Source organism: Punica granatum, chromosome 6, assembly GCF_007655135.1.
Source record: "Punica granatum isolate Tunisia-2019 chromosome 6, ASM765513v2, whole genome shotgun sequence".
NCBI classification, from domain to species: domain Eukaryota; kingdom Viridiplantae; phylum Streptophyta; class Magnoliopsida; order Myrtales; family Lythraceae; genus Punica; species Punica granatum.
In genome coordinates, this window is record NC_045132.1 from 26,901,459 (window position 1) to 26,916,256 (window position 14,798).

Below are 14,798 nucleotides of genomic sequence, written 5' to 3' on the forward strand. Positions count from 1 at the left end.
TTTCCCCTGTAAAAGCTAATGAGCATACCCCTGATCTGACGTACATCATTCATTCTATTTCGAACCAGCTGGTTATATATTAATATTCCAGTTATATATATATATATCTATGTATATGTATGTATGTATCATATGTCATATTAATAATGGATGGCATTAAGAAGAAGGATTTATATGTGGCCATATATTAGGTTTTTTTTTTTTGTGCATCCAAATATCTGGAAGCTCAATAAACTCCCGACTAACTCATTCGAACTGGATCAATTTACTAAAGAACTCTCTAGCATTATTATTTTTAATAAGGAGAATGGAAACAAAATTTTAAAGGAGTGGTCGGTCGTGTTGACTGTCAGCATGCATGAGAACATGTTCTAATGTAATAGTGACAACAATAATATTTACAAGAAGTATATATATATATATATATATATGTACGTATACAAAAAATTATTATGGGTTTTCTCTGCCTGGGCTTCCTTTTTTTCTCGGTGATAAGGTGGCCGGGCAATGGCCTGATTTCTCTACCTGTGCTTTGATAAATAAGTAAAACGAATGTATATTTGTTAATTTTTTATTTATCCGCACAGAATGATATATACAATTATATATACACTTATACATACATACATACATACATATATATATATATATATATATATACACATTCAATTTTCCAACTATAATGGCTCAGAGAAAAATACATATAGATATATTATACATCAAACTAAATTGTTCTTTGAGCAAAGTCACTTATATATATATATGTGTGTGTGTGTGTGTGTTGATTCTTACATTTCAATCAATTATATATGTATACAGCAACAAAGTCACATCAGGTCAATTATTAGCATTTTTTTTTGTAGTCATTATTTAATTTTCATTTCATGTACCCGTGCATGTGGATTTTTATCAGAACTAGAGAACTGGAAAAGCTTCATTAAATATAATAAACACAATATTGCAATAACCTTCAAAGTATAATTATGTGATAATAGTTTTTTTCTCTCTTTTTTTGGGTGCTGAAAATATGTAATAGTTTTTTTTCTGTAGATTGAAAATGTAATAGTTAGTTTTCACTAGATATATATGTAGAGTTTTTTTTATATATATATTTCTTTTTTGTGAACTTTCTAAAAAGAAAGAAGAAAAGATTAATTGCAAATTAAGGCCTCGCCAAAGAACCCCGGGGGGGGGGGGGGGGGAGACAACATGGTTTGGTCCAACTGGGAATTGGGAATGGCAAGTGTTCTTCCTCTGCATCACTCCTCTTTAAAATTAATTAATTAATGCAATAAAAAAAAATCTGTTTCCTATTCATCAACACAGGGAAATGCCTAGGCGCTGGGGCAGAAGGCTGTTGAGGGTACAAAACATGGAAAAGTACGGTCAAACCAAAAATTCATCCTACCTATTTGTCCCGATCATCATCTTATATTTTCCTACTATACATATACTAAGTAAGCACATAGCTAGGCATCGCAGCATATCATATGTATTATGTACGACTATATATGTACGAATGATTGTGATACCAAAGTTCGTGGAGGAATATGTTTATTAGAAAAAAACCAACCATGTTGGAATATATATATATATATATATATATATATATATATATATATCATGCGCTAGAACTGTCGTTGTCTAGATATCATGTACCAACTCAAAACGATCAAAACTTATGATGAGAAATCAAGTATTCAATATGGAATTTTAGTGATGAGGTAAAAATGGAAATCAACCGAGTAAAGAGGTTTAATGTAGTGAAATTCATACTTTAATGTATGAACGAGATTTCTCATGTTCTACTATTTCCCTTATGAAGGCGCACGTGAGCCTTCGGTTGTAATCTAATGAAGGGGGAAAAAAGAAAGATTTAATTAGCTAATGAAAAATTAATAAAACGCGCATTAATTGTAAGTGTTTTCCAGCCAAACACACTAATAAATGAATTTGTGCCATTTTCATTGGAGCCCAAAGTTCTGAAAATGACCAAAACTGATCTAGCCAAAGGAAGTTTCCCTCACACATACCTACTTAATTCAGTGTACTATACAAATATTAAGAGCCGTGTCAAATTTTCCATGTTCCCATCCGTTTCACCAACAAATTGAGATATATAGGGACATACCCAACATCACTGTCCCTATTGATACCGTCATTCCTGAAACATGAACAGCCCAATCTAGAGTGGTAATGATCAAACTAAATATTATTATTCTTACATGTTGATCATTAGAACACATTTGACACGTAAATTCATATCGACCACCTTGGAAAAATCCTTTTCAATAAAATTGAGTTCTCGATGACTTGGCCTATTGATTTTCCACTTGTCCCATTTTTTAGGGAAGTAAAGCTGTGATGTCGATAAACATGAAAGCAACATGTCATCAGAAAAGGTCAAACTATTTTTTCTTATCATTTTCTTTCTTAACTAAAGAAGGAAAAGAAAGGAAGAAATTAGAAAGAAAAAAAAGAAGAAGAAAGAATGCGTCATTTTATGCTATTATTTTGAATGAAAATCTCATCTTATAATTATTTATTTCTTTCTACAATTCACCCTAAAAAATTGCTTTAATTTTTTCTATTGTTTAATCTTATTATAAAAGCCAACCTCGGATTAATTTAAGTATTTCACACTTATTCTCCTTAAAAAATATTTAAGATTCGAGTATTGTGAATGGACAAAATTCACGTTGGGAGAGCTCTACCCCTTACTTGGTAGACTCAACTCGAACTAGATTTTTTTTCGATTGATAGAATGGAATTAAGATTAGTCGAGTCCAATTAGGATTTCCGCATACGAGGGTGAATAACAAGAGAGAAAAAAAGAAGGAAAAACGCATTTTAAAACTTCACTCCTATTTAACCTTCTATAATTCTATTCCTATGGAACAAACAAAGAAAAAGGAAAACAAAAATACCTAAAAATTCATCCACTTTGTTTTCATAAAAAAGCTGTTAATCTTTATTTGATTAGTTTACAACTTTCGGTTTTACAAGAAGCCTTTTTTTTCCTTCGGTAATTCAAAAGAAACCATGATTCCATAACTTTTATAAATTTTAATATCAAAACTAAGAGTGAACGAAAATGAAAAGTAATCGAGCGCGTACGTAAGAGCTGGAGCTCCTAACGAGACTTTCCATGCATATATTTAATTTAAAAATGTATGTAGTTACTGAGATTGTTACTGGAATTCATGCATGCTTTATATATCATGGTACCGAGGGAAATACATGACAATTTGTTTGTTTATTTATTTAATAAATGGCGGCTGAAGCTGATGTTTCTCCGACACTAAACCGTTAATATATATGAGCAACTGCAGACACAACCACAAAGCAAAGCAAGCGAGCAAGCCACCCTTCAAATTCGAAGGTTGTCAAATGCGCTCTGCGTGTCATAGAAAGCAGAGGAACGCTTTCTTTGCTCGGTTGGTATAGTTCCCTCCTTAAAACTTACGGAGAGAGATGGAGATGGAGATGAAGCAATCCAAGTTCAAGAGGATCTGTGTGTTCTGTGGGAGCAGCCAAGGCAGGAAGAGCAGCTACAAGGACGCCGCCATCGAGCTCGGCAAGGAACTGGTAATCTAAAACAGCTCTTCCTTCCATGGCTTCCGCTTGGTTCGGTTCGGTTGTGTTCTGTTCTGTTCTGTTCTGCCCCTGTTAATTTGCCTGGCCAATGCTTTTGGACGTTTTTTTCGTTGTCACGTCCTTTCAAGGCTCCGAAATCCCCAGTTTCTCCGCCGCCGGGTCGTGCCAATCAGTGCATTGAAAATGTGCAGTAAACTGTGCTCGCTCATGTCAGCAAGAGCGCAAAAGAGCTGGACTTTTACCGAGTAACTCGACATGTAATGTATGTCGCATGTCTAATCCATCACAACTTATGCCACGTTTGTGCTATCCAAATAATGACTTAATACTCCGTAAGTATTGCTAGTATTGTTACATCTTAAGCCGGCTATGCAGAATATTCGACTGCTGGGGCAACAAGATCTAGAACTGCCGGTGTGCTGATGATAATTGTGCTAACAGCTAGCTAAACTAATCTTGAAGGTCGCGAGAAACATTGATTTGGTGTACGGTGGGGGGAGCATTGGACTGATGGGTCTGATCTCTCAGGCTGTCTATGATGGCGGTCGACACGTTATTGGGTAGGTTCTGACCTCTGTTCTTCACTCAAATCACTTACGTTTCGATGAATTGGAAGGTAATTCCAGCCAGTCGGTCTCAGTTGCACTTCATAATTTGATTTTAACAGTATTACTGATCACATTTTCCCCCTCCTATATCCAGAGTCATCCCGAAGACACTCATGCCGCGAGAGGTACGTCCTTCTCTCCATCTCCCTCTTGCATATCTGTAATGTTTGAAACGTACGGTTGTTTTCTCGTCCTCTGTACTGCACATATCGAGTAATCAATTTGCTTAAATGCCCAGAAAATGACCTCGAGTCAAGGAATGAAGATATTTTGTTACTATGGTAAAGACTTGATCAAAAGACACTCAGCCATTCGGCTGAAGGTACCAGTCAATAATGGAATGAAAATGACCAGACGGGCTCTAGCGGAGGGACAGAATGAACAGTGTCTGCAACTTGTTCGAACAATGAATATCCTCTTCTTTCACAAATGGTCTAAATTTTCTCATCTTGCGGCAGCCTCGGTTACATAATTTCCCACCTCACCTTTGTTACCCCCAAAAGACGGTCACTTCCCCGCTTGTCCTCCTTTTCACGCCTCGGAGAATAACTACACGAGTAGGTGCCCGTCGCGCAAGAAATCTCCTGATTCCGTCTTGTAGTTTTCATCCTCGTGAACTTTTTGCACTATCTCGCGGTCCACTTTCTGCCCTCTGAGCACCACAGGTTCACCATCCGGTTTATCTCGGAAAATCCCGGTGTGCTAGCCTGCACCGTGAGGACCCAAAAGTGGAAAAGTCCTTCGCTGGTCCAGAGGAAAATGATTGTGTGGGCATCGAATTAATGGGTCTTCACCATTTGTCCTTCTCCCGTAGTTCTCATTAGAACCACTCTTTGTGAGATTCTTTGCCTAAATTATGTATTGACATCTCCCTACTCTTCTTTATAATTCCTGCATCTGGGTGTATATCAGCTTTCGTGCACTCACTCTACTCGGCCCTTTAATTTAATTTAATTTTATTTTATTTTCCCTTTATTGTGTCATCTCCTCATTCTTCTCCCAAAGTTTCGCACGAAAAAGAGGACGCACACGCTCGATTCACGATTCATGAATTGGCCCTGTGTAATTCACATAATAGTTTGCATTTGCTGGATCTAATGCTTATATATTAGGATTACTGAACCCCGGAAAAATGAATCATATCAACAGATAACGGGAGAGACAGTAGGGGAAGTGAAGCCAGTGGCGGACATGCACCAAAGGAAGGCCGAGATGGCTAGACAGTCCGACGCCTTTATTGCCTTACCTGGTTCGTGCCATATATATACCGAGACTTACTAATCACCAGTAGAACTGCATACGCATCTAGTAAAATCTTCACACTTCTCTCCATGTCTGATGGTGATCGTCGAATTCAGGCGGGTACGGGACACTGGAGGAGCTTCTTGAAGTGATCACTTGGGCCCAGCTAGGGATCCATGATAAGCCGGTAACCATTTAGTTGCTCGACCGTCATTTTAAATTGGATTTTGTCTAATAAATCTAGTGTTTGTCTTTTTTCTTCTTTTTGTTTGTAGTTCTGATTGTTAATTATATGAGTTATTTGCAGGTGGGACTGCTGAATGTGGATGGTTATTACAACTCTCTCCTCTCATTCATCGACAAAGCTGTGGAGGAAGGCTTCATCAGCCCCAGTGCTCGCCATATCATTGTCTCTGCTCCTACTGCTATGGAGCTTGTCAAGAAGATGGAGGTGATATATCCCTCTAGTAGCTTAACATGGCACCTGAGTCGGATATTATAAATGATCGGAAGTACTAATAATTACTGCTGAAATTTCTTGCTGTAGGAGTACTTCCCGCGCCATGAAAGAGTGGCCTCGAAGCTCAGCTGGGAGATGGAGCAGTTGGGATACTCGCCGAAATGCAGCATCTCAAGATGAAGATGAAGATGATATCATGCATAAAAGTAAAACAGAACATTGAAGTAGGAAGGAGGATGAAATGGCAGTCTAGTAATTCATCACTCGCAAGGCATTTGTAGCTTAACAAATGTTTACTGATCAATTAATTGATTCCGCCCGTTCTTCCCTTCAGTTCTTCCTCAATCTTTGCATTCCTTCCTATTCAGCTATGACTTTAGCTCTTGGCCGAGGCCGAACTTCAAGTCCGAGCGATAATCGGTCTTCATCGCTAGGCCGAGGACATGCGCCCCGATCTTCACGAACAAACATTTAGCTGATTACAAAATAAAAATAGTGGGAAAAAAAAAAGAAAAAAAAAAGCTGACATGGAAGATGGGACTCTATCCACTGAACTGAAACTTTGCTGGGTTCCTCCTCCTCCTAGCCCAGCCCTGCCCTGCCCTTGAGTTCAGAGAACATGGAAAACTTATCTCTGCACGTTATTAATGATGCCATTAAAAAATGATTTTGATATGTTATATTTCAACATGGCTTTGGTATTTTAGTCTAAAGTAACAAATATATATATATATATACGTATATTTCTTTTTTCTTTTTTTCCTCAAATGATACTGAAATCGAGCTGAAAGATAATTTGCTAATAATTCATGTTATTATAGTGGGAAACATTCTAAATTGTGCATTATGCAAATAATAATGCCCAAAACAATAATAACAATACACAAAACAATACTAACAAAAGACTAATTTCAATCTCCGCCAAAAAAAAAGACTAATTTCAAATAAAAGCACATACTTTACGTATTTTTATAAACATAGCTAAAAACAAACGTTGTTAGAAATTATAGCGTGTAAAATTCCAAATTATTTTGTTTCTAGCCAAAATTGTGTGTTCTCCATTATATTCTCGGGCAAATTACAAAAAAAAATCCAAATTTTGTAAAAAGTCTCAGTTTTGTCTTAAATTTTGTTTTGTAACAAAAAAAATCATAAGTTTTCTAAAATGTCTCAAAAATGACTTCCGTTATAACTTCCGTCAATTTTTGCTGCTGATGGTGGGTCCCTTTAACAGTCCACGTAGGTCACACGTAGGCAAAAATTGACGGAAGTTATAACGGATGTCATTTTTAAGACATTTTAAAAAATTTATGATTTTTTCTGTTACAAAACAAAATTTAGGACAAAACTGAGACATTTTACAAAATTTGAGTTTTTTTTTGTAATTTATCCTATATTCTCCGTTTTCTCTGATTAGTTTTTTTTTTGTTTTCCATCCATTTTTTTATTAGTTTTTATTTTTATTAATTTCTTAAAAATTGAATAATATTGGAAAAATAAATTAATAAAAAGCAAAACATTGAAAGTAGAACAAGCAGAGTCAAGTGGGGGCATGACACTTTCACTATCTTATTTAAGCGGCGGTGGAAGGCTTCGAGATTTTGTGCTCCCTTTGTTGTATAGAACAAATTGGCAAATCTTGGTATGGTGGTAGACTCGGGGCCCCAACTGCCCCCTAACTCCTCTTCTACCATCTGCCTTTTTAATTTCACTTTTCTTTTCAATTTTCTCAAATTTATATTTTTAAAAATTATTTCTTGAAATACAAAATATTTTTTCAGCCAAAAAGTTAAAAACTTACGATTAAAGCACTTAATTTCTAAAGACGTACTCTTTTTTTGGTTATATGTATAAAAGAGAATAAAATGTGAATGTTTCTTAAAATTAACCCTTGAAAAAAAAAATTAACCCTTAAAAAATAAAGCGCTTTAACGTCCATTTGGTTACAATTTTTTTAAAATTTTATTATACTTATTTTCAATTCAACGGCACAATTATTACTTTTTTATTTTTTTCAATTTTTTTAACCGTTTAATTCAATTTTTAATAATAAATTCTTTCAACTATTCATCATTTTTTTTTCACAATTCAACAATACAATCATTACTTTTTCTCGACTATTAATTACTTTCCACACTTTTTCTCATAATAATTCAATAACACAATTACGTTATCTAGTTATTTGGGCCTCTCGAAGGCCCAAATCTGAGAACTATTGAATGGGCCTACTGTCAATTGGCTTTCGTCCTTTTCTTCTTGTCGTATGGAGGCCCAAAGCCCATCAAAGAATTGTTTTTTTATCTTGTTATTATAAGTTCTTCTTCTTCTTTTTCTCTTTCTAGGATGATTTTTTTTTTTGGTGATGAATTTGTGATCAATCTCATCTTATAAAGCGAGTGGTTAAATTTGCCTTTGTAAGGCAGGTAATGATCCTGCATTTCGCAGTCAAGTTTCTTTCCTTGGCACAAATTATAATTTTTACTTTTTAAAAGGCAAAAACAATTAATTTTCCATTTTTACTTGTGACGTAACAAAATAACAACTCATCTTTAGTAATGTAATCCACACAAATTTTGAATTCCAAAAAAGAATTTGTGTATTTTCCATTGGAAAAATTTTTTAAAACAAAAATAGTCTTTATCATCATCTCGCACGAAGTTTTCTTCCGTAAATGAATCTACATATGAGACACGCACTTCTTTAAAGTTCACATCCGAGTTAGATCTAAGATAATGAATTTGGTGAGATGCATGTATTTTCTCAATTTTTAATATTTCGGATTTACGTATTATCAAATTGGGCAATAATGGACCGAGAAAATCAATTAATTAATTGCATGATGATGTATGCCATTGTCGGATCTAACCCTCGGCAAATGATAATTAAGTAACGTGACAAAATCACAAAAATAGGGAAAGTAAAGGGCGCAAAAGATCACGTGAACCACCTTTGACCAGCACCGCCCCGTTGACCACCGGCGGATCTCCCCGGGCGGTATGCGCAACGGACGGTGATGAGACAGCGGTCGCAGGATCAGATAGTGAGGGAGGGCGCAGCTGATCATCACTCGCGAACAAAAACCTAAATTCCCATTTGCTGCAGACACAAATTAGATTCCTCTGAATCTCTTCTCTCTATCTTCTCCTCTTCCTCCTCCTCCTTCTCCTCTTCCCCTTCAGTACTTTGCCCCTTTCGCTTCGCGTCCTTGACAATGGCAATGTGGTGATTCCGCTCCGTTCAGAGATGTGACAATGTCAAAAAAGGTCCTGTTGCTTACCCTAATTTCTCGCCCTTTTTCGGTCGTTTTGTCCGGGGTTTTTCGATTTTCCTTTTGTCTTTTCTGGGCGTGTTCCTCGTTCGATTTCCGCGGCATTTCTCTTGTGCCTTGTCTGGTAGTCTGGTCCAGCTTCATTTCCCCTCTGTTAATTTCTCCTGTCGTGACAAATTCCATCTGTTAGCATTGTCGTGTTAGTTCCCGGGAGGCTCGGTGGGAACATGCTGCGCAAAATTGAAAAAAAGTTTCGATTTTTCCAGCATTTCTTGACGTGTTGGTCCTCTAAGGCTTAACTGGTAGGGGTTTTCGGGCTTTTCTGAGCTTTAGCGCTAGCATTTCCTCTGCAACCCAAATGGGGTTTCAATTTTTCATGTAATAATAATTAACATATAATAATAACAATAATAATGATAATGGCATCCCCTCATTTTGAGCTTAGGTTTGATTCTATTGGTTGGGGAAATGTAAGCTGTTGCCTTAAGAAGACAATTACAGTACTTATTCTCCTAAGACTCTGAAAGGGACGTTGTGTATTTATATAAAATCTGTCGGGAATTTATCAATTCTTTTGTAATGTCTGCGTTTTGTATGCTAATGATGTCCCAATTTGTGGTGTCCCTTTTCATGTAATTCCTTAGTGCTGACTCCCCAACATCTTCTCCTCTAATTAGTTGCTCGTAGCAATAGGAGAATTAGTGGCGGACCAAAAGCGAAACATACGATAACGTTGACCTTACTTATGTCATCTATGAACCAGTATTAGGACTTTTGGCCAAACCTAATGGGGAAATTTTGTGAAACCACGAGAGTATCGAGTAGGTTTTAGGGAAAAAGTTATTTCATACCACATGATGATGCTCTCATAAATATGGAGATTTTGGAGTTACCTTCTATTGCTCTATGTCAATGTTATTATGCCAAATGTGCGGTGGTTTCATTCAGGAGCATTATGGTTATTATCGCAAATATTTAATTTGTTCTGTTTCCTGATTTTTTCACAACAGGGTATTGATATGGTTGGTCCTTTGTTATTGGACGACTTCAACGGAAATCCCGATGAATTCTACGATAATGTTATCAAACACATTGATTTTCCATTGGAAGATGTGGTTGGCAACGTGTTAGATGATGATTGGGATGAGAGATTCCAACTCCTTGAGCTGCCTTCCTCGGATATCTTAGCTGGATTACCCTCTGGTCTTGGTGGTAAATTATGTGATGATGATTCTGGCCCACTTAGCACTACCCCTGAGGTAAGTTTTGCTCAGAATAATCTCTCATACAACAATATATTATGAGCATGCTGAAGAGTCTGTCCTTTGTTTTCTCAGAGGGTACTACAGGTCTCTGGTCTGTTTCACCAGCATATATTAATGAGCTACTTTTGTGAGTGAATCTTGGATGTTATATTCGTACAAATATGTAGAGCTTCCTGTTGTTAGTATGACTTGTATGGAACAAGAAGTTTTTCTGACTTACTATTATCCTGATCTTCTTATTAGTCCACATGTAGAGCGTAGATAGAATGAGAAGGATTAAGCAATAGTTTACAATTTGAACCAACATTCGGGTTTTGCTCAAATGATACAGTGTTTCTTCCATGTGTTGGTTGGAATTTGGGGATACCATGTTTGTCAATGAGTTTTACTGTCTTAGTTTTTTGTTCCATCAATAATGACTTGAACGTAGGAAATGAGGTGTCCCTGATGGTGAGTTGAGATAGCAAAGTGATTTAACCTGATATGGTACAGGCATGTCCTTTTTTTTGTTTTTTTTAGCTCATTCCTTTGAACCGGTGATGAAGCTTCACAATTATATGTTGCGCCTTGTTCTTATCAAATCTATTTATTGCTTACCTCTGGTACATGGCTAAAAACTGGTATATCTCTGAACATGCTGTGAGAGTTGTGTAATCTATCTTAATAGTTCCTACCTGGTATAGTGAATTTAATGGAGGGATAACCAAAAGCGTTATGTTTATTGGAAGTACTCTTTTGAACTTTCAGCTGAGCATTCTATCCTCTATTATTTCAACTCAAATGATTTGTGCTCAGCGAAGTATGTTCACTTGTTAATGGCATTACGTGAAGCTTCAGTGTGGACTGACTCCAGGTGAAGCCACCACAGTAGTGTTCGTATGATTTCATAAGAGGTCTCTGCAGTTAGAGGATATAGTGGAACCAAATTTCAAAACTGAGTTTAAGGGTGCATTTTGCTTTTCCCCCTTATAAACAAATCTGCTGATCTTTTATTTCCTGAAGTTTCATCATAGTGAGGATAAAATTATAGATCGGTTTCAGGTACTTACCGTGTAGACTCCTCGTGAACTGTAGGCTTGGTCTGTCCTGATTGGGTAATATTTATGTTCTGTTAGTAAATGTGAGAAAATATTATTCTCACTGTTGGAAGCTATGCATTCACTGACCAATTAATTCTCGCAAGTCTATTATATACTGATGCATAAACCTACCGGATAACAGCCACAGTGATTTGCTGAAACTTAAGACTGAAACAATGCCTATCAATTGCATCTGATGTATGTGCTGGGCTTGGATCCTCTGCTCTCTCCACAGGCTGATATTGACATAGCGTGGCATAAAAAATGTTACGTATTATGTTTATATAGCTTCAATTTGCGGAAATTGCAACCCATGCTTTTTCTTGACTTTGGGCTGTATTTTGATATACAAACTCCTTGTATTATTTCTCAGTATCAGGGTAAACCTAAGCTGAAGGACTCATCGCAAGTCAATGGGGAGGCAACTTCAGACAGGCATATTTTGTTTGGCGGCATCAAAGACTCGAGCCTGTTTCAGACCACATCCGGCTCAGTCTCCGTCCTTGAGAGTGGCAGCTCGTGGTCAGGCTATAACTCTGTCCACTTCGGTTCAGATTCTTCATCCCTGTGAAACGAGCTCGCAGTAAGCGGCTTCGTCCGCCCACCTTAAACCCAAGGCTCACTTCCATTCCGTTTATATCATTCTCGGAGAAAAGAAAGGGAAAGAAGAAGAATCTCTCAGTTCTCTCAGGTGGAAATAACAACAATGAGCCGACTCTTCTTTCTAATGGGACGAGGAAGTGCTCGCACTGTGAGGTGACGAAGACCCCACAATGGAGGGAAGGCCCGATGGGCCCAAAGACATTGTGCAATGCCTGTGGGGTCCGATATAGATCAGGGCGGCTATTCCCCGAGTACAGGCCTGCGGCGAGCCCGACATTCATTGCGTCACTGCACTCCAACTCGCATAAGAAGGTGGTAGAGATGAGGAAGAAGGTGAGCCGTGAAGGTGCTGTGTCAAATGATAGTATGAGGCCTTCCAGTCGTCAGCTCGAGAACTCGGATGGGTGTTTATCTGTTTGATGATGGTGATGATGATTTTTAGTGAGTTTAGGAGAACAGTTTTCCTAGTTTGGGATCTCTGTTTTTGTTCTCCATTTTTCTCAAATTTTTTTTCCTTTTTTTTTTTTTCCCTTCTTTCCCCTCCATTTGGTTCTCTAGTTCTTAGCTGATTTGTTCTGTAGATTGATTAATAAGTAGAAGCTTTAGAGTACCTAGTAGTCTGCTAAGCTCGGCTTACCGGTAGTCTTGCAAAAATCGACAATATAACATTTTTCTGCCCCAAGCTAAAAGAGAAACGAAAACCAGTGATAGTCTGTGGTCTGGCCAGAAAACGATTAGAACATTGCTGGTTACTTAAGACATGAACATATTAGTGGATAGTGGTCAAAGATGCAGCGGCAGTTTATGTTCGCACCTGAGTCCTGTGTTTCGAGTCACATGTGCACCTCATATCGTTTGACATGGCCCCATGAATTTCCTTAGCATTAGAGCTTGTAATTAAGTAAGTACTTGTATCATCTCCGGAGAACTCGAGTGTTAGTGTTAACGCCATCGAAATCGAGGTCAAGATTATAAAACGTAAAATGTCACCCCATGGTTGATCGTACTCGCGCCAAGGAAAAAACGTGGTAGGGGTTAGCACAGAATGAGAACATGCATGCATACATACGTATATGTGTGTGTGTATATATATATATATATATGTATGTAGAGTGCAAGAACTGCAACTAAGAGGCAAGGAACGACGGTGACCGCCGCAGGCGAGGGGGCATGCATGTCTCATGAAATTGAAGGGAGTGAAACAATTAAATGAAGTTTTTTTTTTTTAAGTGTACTATTACCGTCCGATCCCATTAAATTTCATGGGACCATTTTTATTTATTTATGTTTTGTTTTTGTTGGCTTGGCTCCATAAGATATCCATCGCCAGCTTACATTTGTGTTGGGGTTGTTCACCACTTCACGTGCATGCATTTCCCTCAATTTATTCAATAATAATAATAATAATAATTAAATTATAGATAATTAAGTCGGGCATCAATTTATTGAGATTCCTACTTCTCGCATCGATCTCAACTCTCAAAAGCGGTCTCTATCGATACCCGGAAAGAGTATAGAAGACTTATAATGAGAGAGAGAGAGAGAGAGAGAGAGAGAGAGAGAGAGAGAGAGAGAGTTTACGAATAGGCACCTCGACCTGAACTGAGAACTGCAAAAGAATATTGTCAATAATGTTAATAAATATGTTTTAATGAATGCATGGAAAAGCCAGACGCGCCAAGGCCAAGGAAGCAGAGGTCTCTTCTTGCTTCCTGAGGCGACAAGCATCTATCCATAAATTAATTGCTCTGATTCAATAATAGTATTAGGACTTTACTTAACTCCTGCTCCTGCGATCCAGTTTGACCAAGCCATTATACTATCTAGGGATCACAAAACAATTAAATAGCAGTGTCCTGTCCTCCTCCTCGTCTCTGATCTCAATCTTTCATAATTTACTATAAATTCGTTATACTACATTTTAAAATTAAATTTTGATTTAAAAAAAAATATATAAATGATTATGTACGGGTTCACTCTTAGTTATGTAATTTTGATTTTGAAAAATAGTGGTATAAATGTGACTCACCCCTTGACTTTGTATGAGTTATTTTATTTTGTTGTAGGTAAAATTTTGTTTTATTGTAGGTATAATTAAGTTAAAGTAAGATTTGAAAATTCAACTCTGAATCCAAACAGAGCATTAGATTTTCGATAAATCATTCGCGAAACTTCTTCGTGCATTAGTCGTACTTTGGTTCACCTTAGATTGAGATTCATATATATTTACCTGAAATTAGGTTTTCCATCCGATTAGATTAAGGTCGAGAAAATTTTAAATGACCTTACCTCATAATAATATGGTGAGGAAGAACCAATAAGATTGTTACAATTAAGAAAATTTATCATAATTAATAGAGCGACCAGCACTTATTATTATTTAATTTATTATAATTTAATCGGTGCTTTCTCGTGTCACGTAACGAGGTAAAATCGCTAAATAAATTAAAAAGTCCTTGGTTTTCTTGTCCAATAAATAATGTACAAAGTTATGAGGAAGTATGGCTCAATTTGAAAGTGTGACACAGAGACAACACACGTGCCTTGTTAGTGTACACATAAAATCCAGCTGCATAATGATATGAGGTGCATAAAACTACTATATATATATAAAGATTAGGTCTTTTTAGCTTAGCATAAAGATAACTGCTTCGCCCTAAGAATGAAAATATGATG

General features: G+C 36.9%; 2 protein-coding genes across 2 annotated transcripts; both read left to right on the forward strand.

The window, feature by feature from the left end:
• The first annotated feature begins 3,266 nt into the window (after window positions 1–3,266).
• Window positions 3,267–6,240, forward strand: LOC116211467 (cytokinin riboside 5'-monophosphate phosphoribohydrolase LOG1). Its single transcript, XM_031545862.1, has 7 exons — window positions 3,267–3,588; window positions 4,060–4,157; window positions 4,300–4,330; window positions 5,355–5,454; window positions 5,564–5,634; window positions 5,755–5,898; window positions 5,995–6,240. The coding sequence occupies exons 1-7, from the start codon at window positions 3,475–3,477 to the stop codon at window positions 6,085–6,087; spliced, it is 651 nt and encodes a 216-aa protein (XP_031401722.1). The 5' UTR covers window positions 3,267–3,474; the 3' UTR covers window positions 6,088–6,240.
• Window positions 6,241–8,992: 2,752 nt separating this feature from the next.
• LOC116211468 (GATA transcription factor 11-like) lies at window positions 8,993–12,834 on the forward strand. Its single transcript, XM_031545863.1, has 3 exons — window positions 8,993–9,170; window positions 10,186–10,434; window positions 11,893–12,834. Exons 1-3 carry the CDS (start codon window positions 9,159–9,161, stop codon window positions 12,088–12,090), a joined length of 459 nt encoding a protein of 152 aa, XP_031401723.1. The 5' UTR covers window positions 8,993–9,158; the 3' UTR covers window positions 12,091–12,834.
• Window positions 12,835–14,798: the final 1,964 nt, after the last annotated feature.